This window comes from Pongo pygmaeus, chromosome 1, assembly GCF_028885625.2.
Source record: "Pongo pygmaeus isolate AG05252 chromosome 1, NHGRI_mPonPyg2-v2.0_pri, whole genome shotgun sequence".
In the NCBI taxonomy this organism is placed as follows: Eukaryota; Metazoa; Chordata; class Mammalia; order Primates; family Hominidae; genus Pongo; species Pongo pygmaeus.
Window position 1 is genome coordinate 70,292,129 of NC_072373.2, and position 22,986 is coordinate 70,315,114.

Sequence of the window (22,986 nt, forward strand, 5' to 3'; positions counted from 1 at the left end):
TTTCCAGTTCTATTATAATTTTGTGGAACTACTGTTGCACATGCAGTCTTGTTGACACAAGTGTCATTATGTGGTGCATGACTGTGTATAAGTGAATAAATCTTTAGCGAGGCTGATATGTGTGTGAGAGAGACAGAGAGAACGAGCAACCATCACAGACCCTAAAGACCTTAAAATGTTATTGAGAGAACATTATGAACAACTTTATTTCAATAAATTTGACAACCTAGATGAAATGGACAGCACCTTGAAAGACAAGGTACCAAGGCTCATTTAAAAAAAAAAAAAAAAGAAAGCATAAAATCCAAAATAGCCCTATATCTGTTAAAGAAACTGAATTTGTTGTTTAAAACCTTTCTGCAAAGAAAGCTCCAGGCCCAATTTGGTTCACTGATAAATTCTATGAAATATTTAAGAAAAACAAATACCAATGCTACACAAACTCTTTCAGAATACAGAGGTGGAAAAAACTTCCTAACTCATTTCACATGAGGCCCGTATTAAAATGATTCCAAAGCCAGATAAAAGCATTACAAGAAAATTACAGAATATATCTTATGAACATAAATGCAAAACCCTTAAAATATTAGCAAATTGAAGGTAGCAACATATAAAAAGGATACTATATGATGACCAAGTGGGATTCATCCAGAAATACAAGGTTGGCTGAATATAAAACCAAGAAAAGTAATTTTTAAAAAAGAAAAGTCCTATAATAATTTCAATGTATGGAAAAAGAATATGACAAAATTCAACATACATTCATGAAAAAAATTCTGAGAAACTAGGAATAGGAGGGAATTTCCTCAACCTGATAAAAGGCATCTAAAAAGCTAGAGTTAATATCATAATTATGAAAGACTGAATATTTTCCCCATATAGTTAGGAACAAATCAAGATTTTCCACTCTCACATTTATATAATATTATATAATACTAGAGAGCCTACACTGTGTGGTAAGGGTTGGAGGAAAGGCAGATAGATTGAAAAGGAGGAAGTAAAACTGTCTTTACTCTCAGATGGCATGACGGTCTATGCAGAAAATCCAAACTCTACAAAATAGGTGCTAGAATGATTTGAATTACAGAACTGAGTTTATCAAGTACCATGACTCAAGGTCACAGGATACAAGGTCAACATACCAAAAAAAAAAAAAAAAAAAAAAAAAAAACCAATTGATTTTCTATTAGCAATGATTAGAAATTTTAAATACCATTTATAATAGCTAAAAAATATGAAAGGTGTAAAGGATAAGTTTAACAAAATATATGCAAGCTTTACGCATTGAAAAACTATAAAACATCGCTGAGAGAATGTAAAGACCTAAATAAATGAAGATATACCATGCTTTTGAATCAGCAGACTTGACATTGTTAAAGACGTCATTTTCCCCCCAAACTTATCTATAGATCCAATGTGATTCTAATAAAGATCACAATCTTATTTATTTCTGGCAGAAACTGACAAGTTGATTTGTATCAAATTAAATGTATCTGCAAATGCAAACCTAGAATATCCAAAGCGCTTTTGAAAAATAACAAAGTTGCAAGACTTAACTACAGTCATGGGCTGCATTATGACTTATGGTCAACAACAGACCACCTGTGGGGTGGTGGTACCACAAGATTATAATACTGTATTTTTTCTGTACCTTTCTATGTTCATATACACAAATACTCCATTGTGTTACAACTGCCTACAGCATTCTGTGCAATAACATGCTATAATGGTTTGTAGCCTATGAGCAATAGGCTATACCATATAGCCTAGGTGTGTAGTAGGCTATATACCATCTAGGTTTGTGTACCTGCATTCTATGATGATCATACAATGATAAAATCACCTAACAACACACTTCTCATATCATATCCCTCTCACTGACACATGACTATATATAAGATATTATAAAGCTACAGTAATAAAGATAGTACAGTATTGGCAAAAACAGAAATGTAGATAAATGGACCTGAACAGAGTCTCAAAATACAACTACACATGTGTCAGGTCAACAGATTCGATAAAGGTACCAAAATAATAAGGAATAACTGTCTATATGCAAAAAACTTTGATCCATGCCTGGTACCTTAGGCAAATATGGCTTGAAATAATATACCTAAATATAAGAACTGAAAACATAAAACTTCAAGAAAAATGTAGGAGAAAATTTTTGTAACTTCGATTAAAATCCATTAGATAGGCAAGAATAAAAGAAAAATATGGGCCAGGTGTGGTGACTAACATCTGTAATCCCAGCACTTTGGGAAGCTGAGGCAGGCGGATCCTGAGGTCAGGAGTTCGAGACCAGCCTGACCAACATGGTGAAACCCTGTCTCTAATAAAAATACAAAAATTAGCCAGGTGTGGTGGCGGACGCCTGTAATCCCAGCTATTCAGGAGGCTGAGGCAGGAGAATCACTTGAGCCTGGGAGGCGGAAGTTGCAGTGAGCCGAGATCGCACCATTGCACTCCAGCCTGGGTGACAAAGTGAGACTCCCTATCCAAAAAAAATTAAAAAATAAATAAAATAAATAAATAAAAATAAATTAGACTGTATCAAAATTAAAGACTTTTCCACAACAGACCAGATTAAGGAAATGAAGAAGCAAACATAGTCCAGGAGAAAATATTTACAAAACATGCCTCTGATAAGGATTTACATCTAGAATATGTAAATTTTTCCAATTCAATACAACGACAACACAGTTATATAAAATGGGCAAAATATTTGAATAGACACTTCAAAAAGGAAATACAAATGGCAAACACCCATGTGAAAAGATGCTCAACATTATCATTAGATTATTATGATCCAACTTAAAACCATGAGATAGCACTACACACCCACTCAAATGGCTAATATTTTTAAAACTGACAATCCCAAATGTTAACAAAGATGTGTAACAACTACAACTCTCATACATATCTCATGGGAAAGGAAAGTCATACAGCCACTTTGGAAAACAGTGGTAATTTCTTATCAACATACACTTACTATATGATGCAGTAATCCAACCCCTAGTTATTTACACAAGAGAAATGAACTATGGCCATACAAGATGTATGCAAATATTGACAGTGGCTTTATAAGTAAAGGACCAAAGAGGAAATAACCCAAATGTCATCTAATGGGGAAGGGATAACAAATTTAGGTGTATCTGTATAATGGACTAATATTAAACAAGAAAAAGGAACAAATTACTGATATATACATCTTGGATGAACCTCAGAAGTATTCTACTAAGTTAAAGAAGCCAAACACGAAAGATTAGATATTGTTTGATTCCATTTATATGAAATTCCTGGAAAGCCAAAATCATAGAAAGCAGTGGTTGTCTGTGGCTGCAGTTGGGGAAAGAAACTACAAAGTGGCATGAAGGAGCTTTTTTGGGGATGATGGAAATGTTCTGTTTTTTATTTTGATGGTGATTATATAATTATATATTAATCAAAACTCAAACTGTACACTTAAAATGAGTAAATTTTACTACATGTAAATTATGTTACTAAAGCTAATTTTAGTAGAAATCAGGCATTTTCATGTTTTGAACTTAATTTCCACGTGCTCGCTCTGAGCTCTAACTTAAGTTGTTAACATGGTGATTTAGTCAGGCATTTATTGGTTATATTCTGATAGTTTTTATTCAAAGTCCTTCAGCATTACAGTCACAGGAAAATACCAGGATTATTATGCTCAGGGACAGCCATTCAGAAGATATTCGTGAGGTAAATTGCAAATATGCTTCTGTAACTTTGGTGAGGAACTGGAACTAGAGATACAGATTTGGGAGTTGGGAGTCATTTGCAGAAAATAGTGGAAACTGTGGAGTTGATAAAATTGTACCCTTCTTTCCCTCCACTTCTCACTTCTTACTAATCTACAGAACCATAGGAAATGCTTAGTCAAATTTGAAATAAGTGAATGACTTCAGTTTTTAAAAGGTCAACTTTTCCATCAGATCAAAGTGTTAACACCACTGAATTTAAAAACATCGTATATTTATATCTCCAAATTCTTATCTCTCACCTGGTTTAATTTTTCAGTGTGATTCAGCCTTGAAGTCTCCACTACATTTAACTTGGAAGTCTTTTCCGTGCTCATTATTTGCTTCGGTGGTTCCATGTTTGAAGTGGGTTGTGAAAAGCATGCCTTTGCTACCGGAAAGCCTGTGGAGTATGACCCTTGTTTCATTCTAAATGGCTGGGCAAAAATTTTACCTTTTGTGAGTAATAGAAGAAGAGAGAAAAATTGTCACTAGCAACTTCTATTTCATTTTCTCGTGGCTACATATAGAGGCTACTGTGAGCTAACTGCCTTCAACTTAGAAGTAAAAATTAAGAAAAGAAAGCTTCCATTTTTATATCAAGCCAAAACTTACATACAGTGTAAGTTATTAGTCATCCATAGAGGAAGACAGAGATCATAAGTGTTACCAAAAAGGTTGGGGCTATCTAAAAGTCCACTTAAGGTCACCTGAATATAATTACAGAGAGGTGGGATTCAATATGTAAAAAGCTGTATCCCATTTAGGAGACAAAAAAGTCTCCAAGGAGCCTGCTTAGCACTATGCTTTTCAAACTGGATAACCACTAGTAGTACCACAGTTCTGGGAGGATAAAAAGCTACAGAATAAAATATAAATTCTTCAAGATTTGTAGGAAGGGGGAATACAACTGGAGAGGTGTATTCTGTTGTATGACATGAAAGATACATCACCAGACTTCACCACAGCCTAGCTCTTTCTTTACCCTAAGGTCAAGTTCACACACACACAAAAAAAACAAAAACAAACAAACAAACAAACAAAACAAACCACCAGTTGACTTCAAGATATCCTGATGATAGAAGTAGGAACCATGGATGGAGAACATGAACAAAATCACTGGAAAGGAATATTCACCCCCTACTATTCAATAAATTGGTAAAGTGCTATCTACAACTCAGTCTCTTGCAAGTTTAATAGTATGAGTTAGTCTTCCCAAGTTTTAGGACTTCAAGAATACTGGTAAAGTTGAGGGCTAGACTTGAAACACTTAGTGGCCTCCAGAGCCTTCCCTATCCAAGTATATCCTCATATCCTCAAACTACATCACCCACCACAGTGTAAATATTGGTTTATAAACTTGTGACACATCCTCATGGTTCACCTACGTTAATCTAAATACAGATCTTGGAGAAAAAGAAAATCACTGAAATAAGCATAGAATTCTCCCAAGTAGGCTCCACCTATGCTCAGTGTATAAACTGTACATTGTCAAGGGAGATACTATCCAGATGGTCACATCGGTCTCTTGAGCCTTTAATAGACACAGCATTTGGGCAGACACTCACTGGATGGGCAGCAATAAGAGCCGGGTATCTAACTCTAGCTGTACCACTTTTCCAGCCATGTGACTTTGGAAAAGCCATTTAATTTTCCTCAGCTTTGATCTCCTTATCTATAAGACACGGTTACTTACCCTACCTAGTATGGTAATGAGAATGCAAGGTAAAATGCTATACAGATAAAGTGGTTATTATTACACCACAAAAGTTACCAAAGTGTCTCCTAGGATAAGCCCGTGATGGCAAAGATTAGAAGGATTAAGGCTAATAATTTAAGTATTTTAACTTTTCATTTTCTATATAGCTTATTTATATGAACACATTCATGTTCATTTACAGTGTTCTAGAGAGAGCTGATCTTGTAGTTTTTAAAATAATAATAGCTACCACTTATTATCAGCTTACTAAATGCCAGAGACTTTACAGAACTCACGTCATGTAAGGTCCTCAACACAACCCCGAGAGGCAAATATTGTTATTTCTATTTTAAAGATGAGGAAACTAAGGCTTAAGTAGATTGAATAGTTCACCCAAGACCACTCAGCTAGCAAGTAGTAGAGCCAGGCTTCAACTCTAACAAACTCATGGACCTTAGCGATTACACACCTCTCTATGTGCCAGGACTGCTCCAACATTTGCTCACATGCGTACCTGCTGGACATCCTCTCGGCTTTTCCTCTGTCACACTCTTCTTTAGCATCAACAAAGAACCTGCTCTGGTGTGCTCTACAGAAATGACATCTGAAGCCGCATTAAGCACTTCAAACATAGAGAGAAATCCATATTGCATGTATTGGAATGATCGTCCAAATCTTTTGGCAAATGCCTTTTCAAAATCAGAAAGGAGAACAGGAGATAACGCCAACAGGTCCTTCAACTCACTCTTCACAACAGCTGGAAGAATAGGGGCAACCCTTCCTCGGTAAGGTACTCGCCGATGAGATCTTGGTACAGAATAAATACTAGGTCTTCCCTTATGCATGGAGTTTCGAACCTTATGGCTGCTCCTCTGTTTTGCAACTAAGCTTGCTATTCCTTTGGTAGATTCATCTGGAATGGCTGAGACGTGAAAAAAAGAAATCATATTTAGGAGGAAAACTTAATCCCTTCTTTATCCTTAGTATCTGTGTTTATACAGTTTTTAACTCTCCAAGGAGGTGTTTATCCAGGCAGCACGATAAACAGTAACTCTTGGTTCCTCGCTTTCTTGCATTTTGGGCAACAGCTTGCTAGCTCTTCTGCCAGCTGAAGAAAAGATAACTCAATGTATTATCATTACAACTAATTGACCCGTGACAGATTTGAAACTCTTGGGATGAACTGCAAACTTCCCTACAATAGTTTTTTCTTGTGCTTCACGAAATTTAAAACACGTTTTTATAATTAAGAAGTCCTTTTTTTGTTTCTCCCGACTTAAGGTGCAATAACCTGAAATCATATGTAAAAATGTAGTTTTCGGTGAGTGCACGATTGTCTGGGGAACGGTTTGTTAATTTTGCAGAGGTTCTAATTTTGCCCACAACCTCAAAAGCACCTATGAGTCTCCCTCCCCAACCAAATTAAAATCCACTGGCTGGGATGCATAATAACTGCAGAACTAGAATAACTATTTACTAAGCAATTGTTTTTATTACAAAGTTTATAGACCTTCAAAAATCTTAATTAAACCTACCTTTCAGTATTACAGTACCACCTGCACCGGGGCAGACACTAACAACATCAGGCATGTCCAATACCAGCTCCATAGTGGACCGATACCCAAGGATTCGGAGTGGTAGATGGTTGCCAACCATCAAAAGGTACTCCTTCTCCAACTCCTGTGGGCTCAAACCATCTTTGGTGGAAATGAGAAGTGACCTTATTTCCTTCCGCAGACATTCCTGTATACGCTCTTGTTCAGACATTGTGCCCTACAGGACTGAAGACAGAAACGCAGCTCATGAGGAAAAGAGGTCAAACCCAAGACAAAAGATTAAAAAAAAACCACACACACACACAACCAATAGTGGGATACAAATAACTGAGACGCCAGTTTTAAGAGTAATAAGGCTTCCAGAAGCAGTAGTATGATGGTGCCCTGTGGCTTGCGCGTGGCCGGGCGATTCAAGCCCTGAATCTCCACCTGCGTTGATTAAGCTACAGGTGTCAAGAACTCCGCCCCTGGCCATGGGGAGACGTTAACTGGGGTTCCTGTCGGGTGTTCGACTCCAACGCAAACTTCCCATCCCAAGCCTTCAAGGGGCTCCTCGGGAACCAGGACTAGGAAATGAGGCCAACCGAATGCCGCCTCCGCCCTGCAGGGCGAGGGCCCCACGGAAAGGCGCTCCCGCCGCACACCTCTAGCACCCCAAGCCGAGGGGGCGCTCCCCGCTCCCTCTTACCTGAAGGTACCACCAATCTTCGCCCGCCCCCTACCTGGTCTAGGGTTGGGGTCCCTGCCCCACCCCCAACGTCTCTCGGTGACTCTCGCGGGAGCGGGGCGTGGCCCTTCCACCTGCCCTGGCGGCTCTCTGCAACCTGAGGTGGAAAGGAAGGCGGGAGGCGCCAGGTGAGGCGCCCTTCTCGGCCCGGCACCGCCCTGCTGCCAGTCACCCGTCTTGCCCCCACCGCGCCCTGACGCCAGCACTGCTGTTGCGGGCCGAGTAGAGATTAGGGGGCCCTCTCCGAAGCGGCGCAGGAAGGTAGCCGCGAAGGCGGCCCTGCGCGCCTGCGCACCAGCGCCCCCTGACCAGCAGGCCTCTCCCCGGGCGCCGCGTTCCAGCCCCGAGGGCACGTGGCGGGTGGGACGGTTGGGCAGGATTAGCAGCTCCGGGGTCAGGTGTGAGGTCCGCCCCAGTCTCAGGAGCCGCTGGGCCCGGCTGCAGAGGCTGGCCGCCTTCCAGGATCCCAGGCGCCTACGTCCTCCGACGCGGTGAGAAGACGCGAGGTGGGGCTGTAGCACTTGGACCAATCCAACCACCTCCAGAGCTGGGGCCCGGCCTGACGCAGGGAGGGAAGCGGGTCGCGTGGGCCTCAGAATCACCTGTGGGGCAATTTAAGAGGAGAAAAGGGTGCACAGGTCTGATAAGCAGAGATTCTCATTCAATAGGTCTGGGTTTATTTGAAGAAAATCACAGACAATTCTGATTCTTGGCTGAGAATCCCTGCAGAGCTAAATGCAACTCTGGCTCCCTGATGAAGGAATGGGTGGGGCTAGGAGACCTTTTTAAATGAGTGGACAACATTCTAGGTGCCACTAGAGATTTATTTGGATGTATAGTTGGTTTGGTAGAATGAGCCAGATTTATAAAGTCCTTGAAAACCAGAAAACAGTAGTTTAAGAGATATAGAATAGGGAGGCATCGTATAATATAAAGACTTGTACCTTAAAATGTACAGTCTAATTAAAGAAACAAGACAAACCGAAATAACCAAAGAATTTGAATCAACAAAGAGGCTTGAGCACACACAATGACCTTATCTTCCTTCTTTTTTTTTTTCTTATAAAATGTAAGGTTTAATATACAACAGCAAGGAACACCCCGGAGGCTGCCAGCACGTGTGACTTCGTGTTTCTGTGCTACATGAGACTAGTGTCCTCATCTTCCATCATGACAACCCTTCTCTCTCCCCCAACCCCCTCCCCCCCCCAACAGTGCCAACGGGCTCTGGGCAAAGCTGCCCCGTTTTCTTTTAACCTAAGGGATGCCATGGTTTGGCTGACTACGTTTGACTGCCACCACTGAAGGCAGCTGATGTCTCAAGTGGCTGGATACTGTGGCGATGGAAATCAGACGAGGTACTAGCATGGAGGGCGGGGGTGCCGGGTCAAGGTCGTCTGGGTTCTCAGGAGCCAGTCTGTGCCACAGAACCATCGGCAGCTGCCTTTGTAAGGCACGTCGGTCTGGCATTCGGAAAACCACCCTGTCTTGCCAGAGCCCCTTGGTCTTGGTTAGCAAAAGCTGTATCTGATCTAAGTCATGCTTTCAATCAGGAGAAATCACATTCCTTCTTTTCCCTTTCTAATGTATTCCAGTGTGTCTTTTTTTTCTCAATTTTAATAAGCAAATTGTACCACCATCTTATTCTGAGATACTCCTTTTTAAAAGCTGTAGATCACATTAATGGAAGTATTTACTGCTGGGAATATTTTCCATGTACAATGATTTGTGACCCTCTTATGTCAACTAGTTGCACATTATTAGTTCACATCCAGTTCAATTTATAAATTAAGAGAGGTGCCATTTGTCTGTACAAAAATCAGTGCATATTTATGAACTTCTTTTATTCAAATATATTTTCACACATCTTATCTAAATACATAATGCAGAAGCCCCTGTGAGTTGGGCAGTGTGGCCCAGGAGGGCCTGAGACTAACACATCCACCTTGGCAAAAGGACAGAAAATGTCTCTTACAGTTGGAAAAAATAGCCTTTTGTGTGTTTATTTAGTTCACAAAATATACTCAAAATGCTGTTATTAGCTGAATTTGTGATTTCCTTTTGAATTTCTGAGTTTTTTATTTTTCCCATTTTGTTTTTGCACCAAGGAGACCCCAGTCAAAAGAAAGTTACTCAGCAACTGATTTCTTCTCTTTGGACTGAAAAATTAAACAGATACTAAATTACGATAGTGAATTTAGAAAGGAGGGCTCCAAGGGCTTGAAAGAACATATCTGGGATAATATAATTCTTCTAAGAGTATTGCGATCACATTGTGGCGATCACCGGAGCATGCCGCATAACTACCTCCTTGGCTAATATGCTTTCTTCTTGGTGATGAATAATCATCTTCTATTAAACAGCAGTAATGCTGGAAGAACTCAACTATACAAGTGTAATGAAGCCAGTATTCTCCATGGACAGATTAGCTACAACTGATTTGACACATACCATCATAAGGGCTTCAAACCTGACAAACTGTGCTTGCTTCTGATTTATGCCGTCAAGCTCCTCAGAGAAGAGATGGAATTCAAGTGTTCCGCTTGGTAGTACTGATGTGCTTAACTGCCAGTTAAGGAAAGTTGCCCCTCCCCCTCACATCCTCGTCCCTTGTGCCACCAGGACAAGGGTCCTGTGCCGTGTGCTATCATCAAAGAGCTGAGGCCTGTCGTTCTCTCCTGCTTGTGGTTTAGGGGAGTTTGTGCAAAGGAGCTGCTTCTGCAGTCTCCCAGCCACCTCTTCGCCCCTTGAGGATGTCCAGGTTTTGTAATTTTGTGTGGGGTGAGAGTGGGTGGGTGGGAGGGAGGCGGCCACCAGGAAGAGTGAGGGGATGTGACAGGACTCACGTGCTGCGACTTCCAAGTGAGTATGCTGCAAGGCTGCCGTGTCCCAGGTGTGGCTGGTGGGCAGGCAGGCACGGCTGTTCCTCAGATGATGGTGGGCACCCTCCCGCTGCTGTTGTTCCGGTTGTTTCTCCTGGACAGGTTAGGGATGGCCATGAGCACTCAGTGCTCGTCGGGGCAGCCATACTCCAGCAGCACACTGATGCATTCCTGCCTGGAGGCCTGCCAGGTGTAGGCCAGCACTGTGTTCCTGTGGGCATCTTGGGCCATGACGTCCACCCTGTACCAGATCAGGAGCTGCACCAGGACCACATTTCCCTTGTGGCAGGCCAGATGCAGTGCAGTGTGGCAGTCTCTGTCTCCCTCCCCGAAGGTTTCTTTCACCTTGTCCCGGGAGCCGTGCACCAGCAGCAAGATGGCCATCCGCAGGTCCTCATCTGTGGTGGCCTGAAGCAGGTGCTGGCCCAGGGACAGCTCCGTGCAGGGTAGCGGGGCCAGGAAGAGCTTCTACTCATACTTGGCATGGATCCATTATTCCTTCTCTTCCCTTGTGGAGTCTACTAAGGGTTTCGTCCACCCCTGGCTGCTCTCTTCCCAGATGCTGTTGAATATCTCTTTCCCAATGGATGACATCATCTTGATAAGCTCAACTGGCCAGTCATCCAGGTCCAGAGATCAGACATGGGAAAGGTGGGTGCCAAGATTCCAGTGGATCCCTAAGCACTTGATGCACATGAGCACTCCGAAGTTCAAACTGGCCCAGTTAGGATTCTGGGTCTCGCAGTCCACACAGTGGGAGTTCCCGTGCGTGTGTCAGGTTGACTGCAGGGCCATGGCCTCACTCTGGTTCATCATCTGGGACTTGTTCTTGCTGCTCTTGCACGACTGCAGGCTGGCCAAGATGGCCAGGATCTGGCTCTCAATGCCTTGGACCCAGGTGTCCCACTCCTCATTCGTCGTGGCTTCAAAGTGCCAAGTTTGGCCAGTGAGGGACACAATGATAAACTCAAAAGTTTTCTTGTTCTTCAGCAGTGCTAGACAGGCCATCAGCTTTGAAGTTGCTGGTGGTTTTCTGCCTACAGTGCTTCTTTCTGTTGGTGTGAGGGGAGGTGGACTGGTGGTGCTGGAGTTACTGGGACTGAAGCATATGGAGTCACCCACCCCGTGTCACTGCTAATGGCCGAGTTTGCAATGACTGTAGCCTCACTCCACTGGTTGGCTCTGGAGACAGTAGGAGCGCTGGTGCATGCCATCTGGTTGGCTGTTGAAGGAGACCAGGCTGATGCCACTTGCCAACTGAGACCCAGATGCACTAGTGACATCCCCTGAATTGGGTGAGATGTGTAAACTCCTCATGTGCTTGGATAGGCCACTGGTTTTAGGCCTGGAGATGGGCACGCAGGCCGACGTGGCTCAGGGTAGCCTCTTCCCTGGGACTTTCATAGTGGTTCTCAGAAGGTCAGTCTCCTTACCATGAACATTTTGCATGTAATCATGTAAACTTGGATGATAGGTCCACACATCATTGTCACACAGGGTGACATATTTCTTTTTCCACTCTTTATTCAACGATTTGCCACTCTGCTTCAACAGCATGCCCTATATAATTGGCATGGCTGGGCTGCTCCCGATGCCGTATGAATGACTCTCTAGGCCTTTCTTCTCTTTGGGTCACTCCCTTTCTGAGAGGTGAACAGGTTGGACCCCGCTTGGACTGCTTGTGAACAGGTGTGGGCGTGTTGGCAGTGGGAGGAACATCCATCTGAAGTTCCTTCTGGCTGGTGCTAGGAGTCGATGGAATGGAGGAGGAATAGTTGCTTAAACTCCTACCTCCATTACTTGTCTAGTTGATGTGCATGGCGGACACCTGTGCAGAACAGACGGCGGAATGGCTTGGAGAACTGGGTAGCGACTTACAGGGTCCTATGGACAGCTGTTGCTTCTTCCTTGTGGCAACAATCTTCTGGGCAACCTCCTGGAAGTCCCTCTCCACGTTCAGCCCATACATAGCAAATGTCTCGTAGCACATGCACCGCTTCAGGTCATTGGAGTGCTTCCTTACCCTGGCATCATCAATGACCCTCGGGTTAGTGGAACTTATGGCATCCTGGGTTCCCACCAGAACCAGAGGAATCTCACTCATGTTCCGATAGTTGGCCATTCCACTGTAGTAAACAGTCTGGAAACTTATTTCATCCTCCAAGCTGAAAACAAATATAACTGCATCCACCGACATGGCAAACTGTGCCTCCGGAGGATCCCCTTCATATTTAATCAGCAGCAGATAGCTCTGTCCATCAACAACAATCTCTTTCTTGAACCTGCCACCACTTTGAGCTCCGGGACAGATCGACTCAGCGTCCATTCCTAGCTGTTCACAAAGGCATCTTCGATGGTGATGACGTGCTCCTGGATCTGGTTCCGCAGCACCGTCTCCTCCACGCGCTCCAGCAGCTCGTAGATGGAGTAGACGTTGGGGTGGACTGACTCGAAGTGCTGGATCTTGGCCAGCATGGCAGCCGAGTTGGCCAGCTGCTGCTGGTAGTTCATGGTGCAGGCACAAGGCCGGGAGTCGCCCGCCCCCGCCGCCCCTGCCCCAGAAGCCTGGCCGCCGGCCGCGGGCGAAGAAGGCTCGAGAAAGGCGCGGGCGGAGTAGGCGCGGGGCTGGCCGGCGGTCTCAATTCATGGCAGGGACAAGCGGCCGGTGAGCCAGCGGCCAGCGAGCAGGCCCCGGCTTCTCAGGTCAACACGCCACCCCGGGGAAGCGCACCCCCATCTGCAGCGCCCCATGGCGGGCGTGACCGGCCCAGGAGGAGGCTCGTTAGAGCGCCTTCCTGCGACGCATCCTCTTTCCAGCCTTAGGCCCCGCTCCCCCGAGAAGCCATTAAAAGCCCTGGCAGCCGCTGAACGCTGAGCTCTGAGCTCCGAGGGCCAGGGCCGGGGGCGAGGGTCGATTCCCGGGCAGTGTGGCTGCGCCGCTCTGGGCGCCTGGCCGCGGCCTTCTTTCTTAAATCTGATGACATAATGCTTTTTTTTTTTTTTTTTTTTTAAGCCAAGGGAACAAAATGTTCCATCAATGAGCCAAGGAATATTGAGGAATCCCTGAAAGATTGAAAATAAGACTTATGGGCTGATTTATAGCAGAATGGGCAGGGCTGAATAGCAAATTAACAAAAAGGAAAATTATAAGACATAGAAAATGGATCTAAACATTGCAACATTTGAATGACAAAAGCTGTATAAACAAAAACCAGCAAGAATGATGGTGAGGGTTGGGGAGTTAAAAAGAAGAAAATGTCCCAAATTTGCACCAAAACACATCTTATTAAAAGGGCCCACTTAAGAGTTCTTAAAATAATTAATGAAAAAAGATCCTGTCTTAGGTAAACTCTAGGAGAAAGAGAATCAAGAGAGTTTTATATGGAAATGTTATCTATAAAACAATGGAAATTAGTTTGCCCTTGAATTTCTCAATGGCAATACCTTCAGAGCTAACTCTGGAATCCTTTAGGCTAACCAACAGTAAAGTGAGAGGAAAATAAAAACATTCTCAGACATGAAAGGATTCAGAAAGTTTACCATCTCATTGAATGACTTGAAAATGACTCCTGCAAAATGAACAACGAATTACAAAAAAGATGTCCCAGATTCTCATCCCCAACAGATGAGGCAACAGACATTGAGCACATACTATGTGCGCTCTACACAGATTATCTCATTTTCTTCCCAATAACTCTGAAAAAGGTACAATTATGATGCCCATTTTTAAAGTGAAGAAACTGATATACAGATGTGAACCAGAATATATGAAAGAATGATAGGCAATAAAACATAAAATATATTATTGAATCAAAAAGTTATTGGTGCATAATATGAAAAACAGAGAGTTTTTATAAAGATATTCTGGACCTAAATCCCAGATCGATAACTGCAAAGCAAGTGTCAGAGGCTGTGTGAAGTTGCTTCATTAGAAAGACTCCATTGGGGAACAGTAGCTACCCTTAGAGTCCCCACTTGATTGGATTTGCAGTAACCAAGACCTATCAGTCATCTGTGGCAGTTGATCTGTGAAGTGAATGGGAATGAGGTGGGAACCATCACAGTAGCATCTTTCTCTCCTTTGATGGTAACACTTATCTCTGCAATTCTCCAGGAATGGGGCATTGCTTTTGATGTACTGTTTTGGCACCCCACTTGGTACTTCCTACCGGAATAGCCCTTACACCATGGGTGAGTGTACCAATGTAGGAATTCTGCCAGTTGCTAAGGTTACCTATTCCAGCTATTCACTTGGCAACTAGGGCCCTTGACCACAGGATGAATTCACAGTCCCACTAGCCCTGCCCAAAGGTGAACCTGGGCCAGAATTCAGTTCATTTGTCACCCAACCTCTGTAAGCTCAAAATGTTGATGGCAAACAGCAACATTTTGGGTCCCAGAAATTAGTGTTAGTTTGGGATTTGCATATGATAGTCACTAAAAAGTTTGGGTATTTCTTTTTCTCCAGAGCAATTATCTATAAGGGAGCACAAACTCTTTGGGGAGATGAAAGTTTGCATGCAGTCTTAGGTACAATATTTCCACAGCATCCTTATTCAAGAATATTTGGGCTATGCTCAAAAGGCTGTGGATCTGGGATCTGATTTAGTGCTGGTAATGGGGTGACAAGTTGTATCTCTCTTGCTCAGGAGAGGTCTCTGTTCCCCAGACGTAAAGCTGTATTTTGTGGGTTGTTTTTTGGTTTTTTTTTAGAGACAGGATCTCACTCTGTTGCCCAGGCCGGAATGCAGTGGCATGATCATAGCTCACTGAAGACCTGAACACCTGGGCTCAAGCAGTCCTCCCTCCTCAGCCTCTTGAGTAGCTAGTCATGCATGCTCCACCATACTTAGCTAATTTTTTTTTTTTTTTTTTTTTTTTACTTTTTTTTGGAGGGGTAGGTAGGGGTCTTGCTATGTTGCCGATGCTAGTCTCAAACTCCTGGACTGAAGAATGCTCCCACCTTGGCCTCCCAAAACCCTGGGATTATAGGCATGAGTCACTGCCCGGCCTGGATTTGTTTTTGTTATACAAACCAAAAAGACTTAATGGGTTATTTGTTGAGTTCATTCCTTGGGTTCCTAGAATTACTTAACCATACCCAGAGAGCTCCTGGGTCAGACCAATGTGTTTTCCACCCTGCTGCCTATTATGATGACTGGAGCCCACTGTTCTTCTGGTAATTAATGCCCTCTACATGACTGCCTCCCATCCTTGCTTGCCTGTGGGAGTGTATTTTAATTTGCAGCTGCCCCTTCCAGCATTCCTGCCCTAGAAAATAGCCGAGATAGAGAGAGAGAGAGAGAGAGAGACCCAATTTGGGCCCATCGGATGCCATTGTTCAAGTCTATTTCCTGCAGCAGTGACTCCAGGCCTTTGCCATTGCTCTACATTTCTTACCCTACTCCTGCTCTACCACTAGATGACTTTGCTCCAAACCACCCAGAGCAAATGGAGGCTCTCATACATGAACCCCCTCAACTTTGAGCCCAGCGCTCTAAACTAGTCCCCATCATGTCTTTCCTTCTGGTCTCGGTCGGTGAGGGGGTCATCCATCCTACTCTTGATTTTATCCCCCCCAGCTCCTCTAGGATCATGACCTTACCCTTTGGTTACTGTTACACATATTCAGTACCTCTTCACAGACTACTTTCCTATAGCATAAAATTATGCTCTGATCTTACATACACATAACACAGACAGAGGAGAAAGACAGCAGGAAGGAGAAATAAACACTTTCTCTTGAACTACCTCCCACTCCAGCCTTTCCTTTGTGGCCAAATCCTTAAACAGTCTACACTCAGTTTTTCCCCACCCTTTCATCTACCATTCACTACTCAGTCCATAGCAATCAGCCTGCTACTCAGGACATCTTTCTTTTACCAAAATTATCAATGGCAAACTTACTAATTGACAAGTTTTACAGACTTTTCATCTTACATGATCTCTGCTGTTTACTGTTGGTGTCTCCTCCCTTTCTGAAAATCTCTCCTCTGTGGGTTTCTATGATGCTGTTGCACTGGGCTTGGCTCCTAGCATTCTGCTCTATTTCCTCCTTTTGTTATTCTGTTATTGCCCATGTACATTTAATACAGGGTCTGTCCTTGGCTCTTTGCTTTTTTTTTTTTTTTTTTTTTGAGAGCAAGTCTCGCTCTTGTCCCCCAGGCTGGAGTGCAATGGCGCTATCTTGGCTCACTGCAACCTCTGCCTCCAGGGTTCAAGTGATTCTCTTGCCTCAGCCTCCCGAGTAGCTGAGATTACAGGAGCCTGCCACCACGCCCTGCTCATTTTTGTATTTTTAGTAGAGACGGGGTTTCACCATGTTGGCGAGGCTGGTCTCGAACTCCTGACCTCAGGTGATCTGCCCGCCTCAGCCTCCCAAAGTGCTGGGATTACAGGCATGAGCCACCACGCCCAGCTGGCTCTTCACCTTTTTATCCATCCCCCTCTTCCTAGGTCAGCTTTCTCATTCTCATAGTTTCAGCTTTGGCTAATGCTTTCCAAACAGCATGTTCACTCAAGCAACAAATATCTTTTAGCTCCTACTGTGTGCCAAGTACTGTCCTAAGAGATGGGACTATAACAGTAAGCAAAACAAAGTTTCTGTTTTTCTGGACATTACCAAAGACAAGCATTAAGCAGATAAAATATATGATGTCAAGTAATGATAAAGGATCTTACAAAAAATAAACCAGGATAAGACAGTGAGAATGGGGCTGCTGTAAATGGAGTATTTAGAAAACACTTTTGTTTAACCTGTAACATACTGGCTCTCAAAGTGTGGTTCCAGACCAACAGCATCACCTGGGAACTGGCTAGAAATGCACATTATCAGGCCTCATTCGACCTGCTGAATCAGAAAGTAGGGGTAGGGGGATGAGTCCAGCAATCTACGCCTTAACAGGCCCTCCAAGTGATTCTGATGCATGCTGTAGAGGAGTTTCCCACCTCTGTTGCCCCAAATAGATTACAGGTGTGCAGTCTACTACTAATTTTCTCAGCCCATACGGATAGATTTAGGGTTGGAGGTTAGAGAGATGCTGGGAACCTCCGGACCAAAGTAGCGTACACCCAGACTTTTCAGAAGGCAACCAAGTGGGATCAGCTGGCATGCCACAGGCCTCCAGATGGCATGGTAAAAGCCATCCATTGATCTGCTGCAAGAAGCTAAGCGCTGTCAAGGACCTGCTTCCGCCCTCCTTCCAGGTGAAGTTTATGGTCCCTTGCACATGGAGACTGCACAGCACAGAGCGAGACAGATGGAGAAGCTACTCTAGCTGCACCATGACAGCTCTTCATAATGCATGTGTTGGGCTCCCTAGAGCTTCTTTCCTTTCCTTTCTTTTCCTTTCCTTTCCCTTTCCCATTCATTCATCCATTCTTTCACTCACTCGTTCATTCAATTCATTCAGTTATAAATAGAGACAGAGGTCTCTCTAGGTTGCCCAGGCTGGTCTCAAACTCCTGGGCTAAAGAGATCCTCTTGCCTTGGCTTCCCAAAGTGCTGGGATTACAGGCATGAACCACTGTGCCCAGCCTCATTATTATTTGAAATACATTTATTTTTATAAATTTATTTATTTATTTTTGAGACAGATTCTCACTCTGTCACCCAGGCTGGAGTGCAGTGGCGCAATCGCAGCTCACTGCAACCTCCACCTCCTGGGTTCAAGCCATTCTCCTGCCTCAGCCTCCCAAGTAGCTGAGACTACAGGTGCGTGCCACCATGCCTGGCTAATTTTTTTGTATTTTTAGTAGAGACAGGGTGTCACCATGTTAGCCAGGATGATCTTGATCTCCTGACCTCCTGATCCGCCCACCTCGGCCTCCCAAAGTGCTAGGATTACGGGCATGAGCCACCGCACCTGGCCATTTTGAAATAAGTTTAAAGAAAAAGTTGATTAGATTTGAAACCCATTCACATTATCACAAGAAATATCAAAATTACATTTGTTGATGACAGAAATTAGATTCTTTAAGTTCAACTGTTGTAAATTTTTAAGTGATTGTAAAAATGATTTTTAAAGCTTTTAAAATTGTGTGAACACATTTCTCATTCATGGTAACACAAATTTAGAGTTCATCATTTAAAAAATTTTGATTAAGAATTTTATGTAGTCATTTCAAACATGAAATTTATATCTGTGGAAGCAAACTCAAGATTCTATTTTAAAAATTTAAAATATTTGTATACAAATTTAGTTTACTGATATTGAATCCCTAACACTTTTTAAAACAATGATTATATATCAAAAATTAATTTTTTCACCAAGCCCTATACAGATACCCTCAAATCCCCTCAAGTTGCCCCAGTATGCTATTCAAATAGTATCATTTTCTGTCCTTTAATGGGAAAAGACTGGATGCACTGTGCTAGGATCACCCTCTCTCTCTCCCTGTCTGTCCCCTCTTCCCTCTCCACCCCATCCCTCCCTGCCATACCTCTTCCATAACACTGAACTATAAAGGGACAAAATAGAGTCCTCAGGGTCACACAAGCCACCAGAAATAGGAAATGTATCTTTTTGGTTTTTTATTGAGACGGAGTCTTGCTCTGTCACCTAGGCTGGAGTGCAGTGGCGCAATCTTGGCTCACTGCAACCTTTGCCTCCCGGGTTCAAGCAATTCTCTGCCTCAGCCTGCTAAGTAGCTGGGATTACAGGCACCTGCCACCATGCCTGGCTAATTTTTTGTATTTTTAGTAGAGACGGGTTTCACCATCTTGGCCAGGCTGGTCTTGAACTCCTGACCTCGTGATCCACCCGCTTCAGCCTCCCAAAGTGCTGGGATTACAGGCGTGAGCCACTGCGCCCAGCCCAGCAATGTATCTTTAGTGAAAAAAAACCAGAAAGATGATAAAGTATATTGAAACCATCGCTGGCCAGGATCACTTTGCCATGTGCTGTTTCCTCTTCCGTATTTTTCTTTTGAAAATCCAGCACAGGATGCTGGAGCCACAGTCAGCAGCTAGTGAAAGAGTCAGGATCTTGGCTTCAGAAACATAATCCCTCCTGAACTTTAAACCTAAATATTTCATTGTCCACTGTACATTTCTAGACAGATAACCTGCAGACACTTCTAGCTCAATACCTCTGAAGCTGAACTTGGCCCACCCACCTTTACACAAAATCTGTTTCCTTTTTTGTATTCCCTCAGTTGGATGTCAACCCCATTCACCAATCACTTTGATTAGAGTCCTGAGAGTTATCACTTTTCCCTGTAAACATAACTCCTATCCTCCCTCTCACCTGGACTGTTGCAAGAGTCTCCCCACTGGTCTCTCTGCCTCCATCCTCTTCCCATTTCTTTTTCTTTTTTTTTTTTGAGACAGAGTCTCGCTCTGTCACCCAGGCTGGAGTGCAGTGGCGTGATCTCAGCTCACGGCAAGCTCCACCTCCCGGATTCACACCATTCTCCTGCCTCAGCCTCCCGAGTAGCTGGAACTACAGGTGCCCGCTACCACGCCCGGCTAATTTTTTTATTTTTTTATTTTTTTATTTTTAGTAGAGATGGGGTTTCACCGTGTTAGCCAGGATGGTCTCGATCTCCTGATCTCGTGATCTGCCCACCTTGGCCTCCCAAAGTGCTGGAATTACAGGCGTGAGCCACCATGCCAGGCCCATCCTCTTCCCATTTCAATTCACCTTCCACTTTGTCCATAAAGTGACTCTTCTCAATTGCAAATCTTACCATTTTCCTTGCTTACAATGTTTCAATAGCTTCTTTTGGCAATAAGATAAAATATAAGTTCTCTTATATGGTATAAAAGGCTTTTCATTTCTTGGGCTGCTTAGCTCTCCGGCCTCCTCTTTTGACAGTTTGTCAAGCCACTGATTGACCTGCTATCTTTTGTACTGTTTCCTCTGGCTGGAAGGCCCAGCTCTCAAAGTCCGCCTGAGGATCACCTACTCATCCCAGTATGGCCCAAACTGGATCCCCTCTGTCTCCACTCAGGTAATGTTACTCACTCCCTTCTTTGTGTTCTCACAGTACCATATAGATCAGTGGTTCTCAACCAGGAGCAATTTTGTTTGATGCCATGGGGAAAACACTTGGCAATATCTGAAGATAATTTTGGTCACCACAACTAGGGATGAAGTGCCACAGGCATCTGGTAGAGGCCAGGGATTCTGCTAACGATGCTGTGATGCTAATGATGCTGTTACAATGTACAAGACAGCCCTTCACAACAAAGAATCATCCAGTCCAAAATGTCAGTAGCGCTGAGGTTGAAAAACCTGGATGTACAACACTTTATCACACTTGTCTGTTTACACATCTGTCTCTCCCTGTTATACTATATGCTCCTCAAGGGCATGCACCATGTCTTACCTTTAAATCCTCAGGGGTGAGCAGTGCAATACATGTAGTAGATGCTCACTAAGTATCTATGGAGTGAATTAATGAGACAGAAGTTAAATAAGTCTCATCTCGTCCCTGCACCTAACAGGCCAACACCTGCATTTCAAAGCAAAGAGGGTAGGAACATAAGATGCCTGGGGTCAGAACAGTTAGGGGATGTGGATCAACCAAAGCAGCTGCAACTTCTGATCAGCTGCTAAGCCCGCTAAGGTTGAACTCTCCATCTTTCTCAAGTCCTCTATCCCTTCATAGTCCCCACTCCATAACCCCATGACACTACCAAATTATTTTTATTTTCTCCCTCAGAAATATTTCCTGAATCCAAGTCATCCCCACTGCCAAAGCTGCAGATCAGGCTCTCAGTTGCATCACTTTCCTAGACCACTATTGTGCCCTCCTATTTAGTCTCTCTGCCACCTACAAATTGAGAAAGTCAAATTTAGTAAGTCCTTATAGTTTCCAGCTCTAAAACAACAGGATTTGTAACATCACGTAGTGCCAATCAATTCCAGCCTTTCCATTAAATAATCCAAATGAATCACTATTCATGCATTCACTTATTCATATGGATACAATACTTCAAAACACTAACTGGGAATAAGTGTAATACTTTAGAAAGCCTTGCACTTTCATAATCTTTCATCTTGGAAACATAAACTCAAAAGTAAACAGCTTTAATTGATCCTCCCTTTCTTCTAGTAACCCAGTTCCCACAGATGTCAGTTTCTTAACAAATCCAAACAAGGAGTAAAGTATTGAGAGTTTCAGAATGTGTGCATATCATATTTTCAGCAAAGGGATGAGCAACACTTTCAATTAAAAAGGAATCTAAAAGAAAACAGCAGCATCCCTGTAAAAGTAGATGAGGACAGCCAGCTGGACTTAGCTGCTAACTCAGCACTCCCTTCCCCAACTCCTCCACCTTCCAGCCATGCTGCATTGACCTTTTTATCATGGAATGGTATGCAGCTTCTCTGATTTTGTCATTGTCACTCATAATCCCAGCAGACTTGTGTTATAAGCAGCTGCTTATATTGCTGTTATGTATAGATATAGAAAATGAAGGAATGATTATGTAACTTGTCAGTGATCAAAGAAGCCAAGGAAACTGAGCAAAGGTGACCGAGAACAAGTGCTCAACGTGGGCTCCAACACCCAGTAGGGACTTTTCTCATTGGTTTTTCTCCTACAAGGAATTTCTCTCTTATTGAAAGACAGTACAGTTTGGGGAATATCATTTGACCAGATATCCTGCTCCATTCTTGGAGTAAAAAACAGGTGCAATTTTAGTATAAGAGTCTAGCTAGGAATGCGGATGAAATTAATTTATAACAGGACCAGACTGAGGAAAAACACCAATAAATGCTACAAATAGTTTCTCACTTTTTCTAACAGGGAAATCTCTACAGGATGATAAAGATGCTAGCTGTGTTTAATACCAAATGTTAATTTGGGGGAATATGAAATAATCATGATACATTTCTCTCTTTGAGCCAAACGCAGCTTTGGAATTTTTCTCACTGTAGTGTTGTAGGCAGAAACTATCAACTGAGGCAGGTCCTTGCAAGGAAATATTTGTCCTCCTTAGCCCATGCAATGAGCAGGTTTAGACAGTAAAAAATCTATTTAAATGACTGGATTGCTCATCTTTTATTTACTTTACTCCCAGTGGCCTAACCTGGAACATATAGAAGAAAGTAGTGGAATGGTTTTTCCAGACTCACTTCAGTTACTTCAAGTCCTCGGTCTTTAATAAGGTTTTGGGAGAGAAAAAAAGCTATTGCTGTATGAATTCAATAAATATTTAAAAAATTTAAAAAATCAGTGAGTATTATTTCTGCCATCATGTGATCTGAACTATCTGAGTAGTATCATAAATCTTGGGTGATGGGTTACCTTGAGCAACCTCCCTTTCAGTAAGAAACAAATTATTAACAGAAAGTGAAAGAGAAATAAACCTATTCAATGTTTCAAGTCCCTCAGAAGAGGGTGAGGCAGC

The 22,986-nt window shown here is 43.2% G+C and overlaps 1 protein-coding gene, 1 long non-coding RNA gene and 1 pseudogene across 9 annotated transcripts in view; 1 reads left to right on the forward strand and 2 right to left on the reverse strand.

The window, feature by feature from the left end:
• Window positions 1-8,215, reverse strand: part of TDRD5 (tudor domain containing 5) — a 96,419-nt gene extending 88,204 nt beyond the window's left edge. For 3 of the 8 annotated variants that reach the window (XM_054456593.1, XM_054456461.1, XM_054456295.1), the window contains exons 1-4: window positions 7,739-8,215; window positions 6,996-7,241; window positions 5,975-6,382; window positions 4,025-4,215 (exon numbers count right to left, since the gene is read on the reverse strand). In XM_054456593.1, coding sequence (XP_054312568.1) covers window positions 4,025-4,215; window positions 5,975-6,382; window positions 6,996-7,227 — 831 coding nt within the window. In that variant the 5' untranslated portion in view covers window positions 7,228-7,241; window positions 7,739-8,215. Of the gene's footprint in view, window positions 1-4,024; window positions 4,216-5,974; window positions 6,383-6,995; window positions 7,242-7,704 lie in introns of all 8 variants that reach the window. The other 5 variants (XM_054456198.1, XM_054456106.1, XM_054456379.1 and 2 more) reach the window with 5 other exon arrangements.
• On the forward strand, window positions 8,089-22,802 carry LOC129016946 (uncharacterized). The gene is made up of 4 exons (XR_008494983.1): window positions 8,089-8,234; window positions 8,818-9,101; window positions 20,444-20,579; window positions 22,657-22,802. It is a non-coding gene; the product is annotated as an uncharacterized LOC129016946 (long non-coding RNA).
• On the reverse strand, window positions 10,671-13,136 carry LOC129016893 (arf-GAP with GTPase, ANK repeat and PH domain-containing protein 1-like; annotated as a pseudogene).
• Window positions 22,803-22,986: the final 184 nt, after the last annotated feature.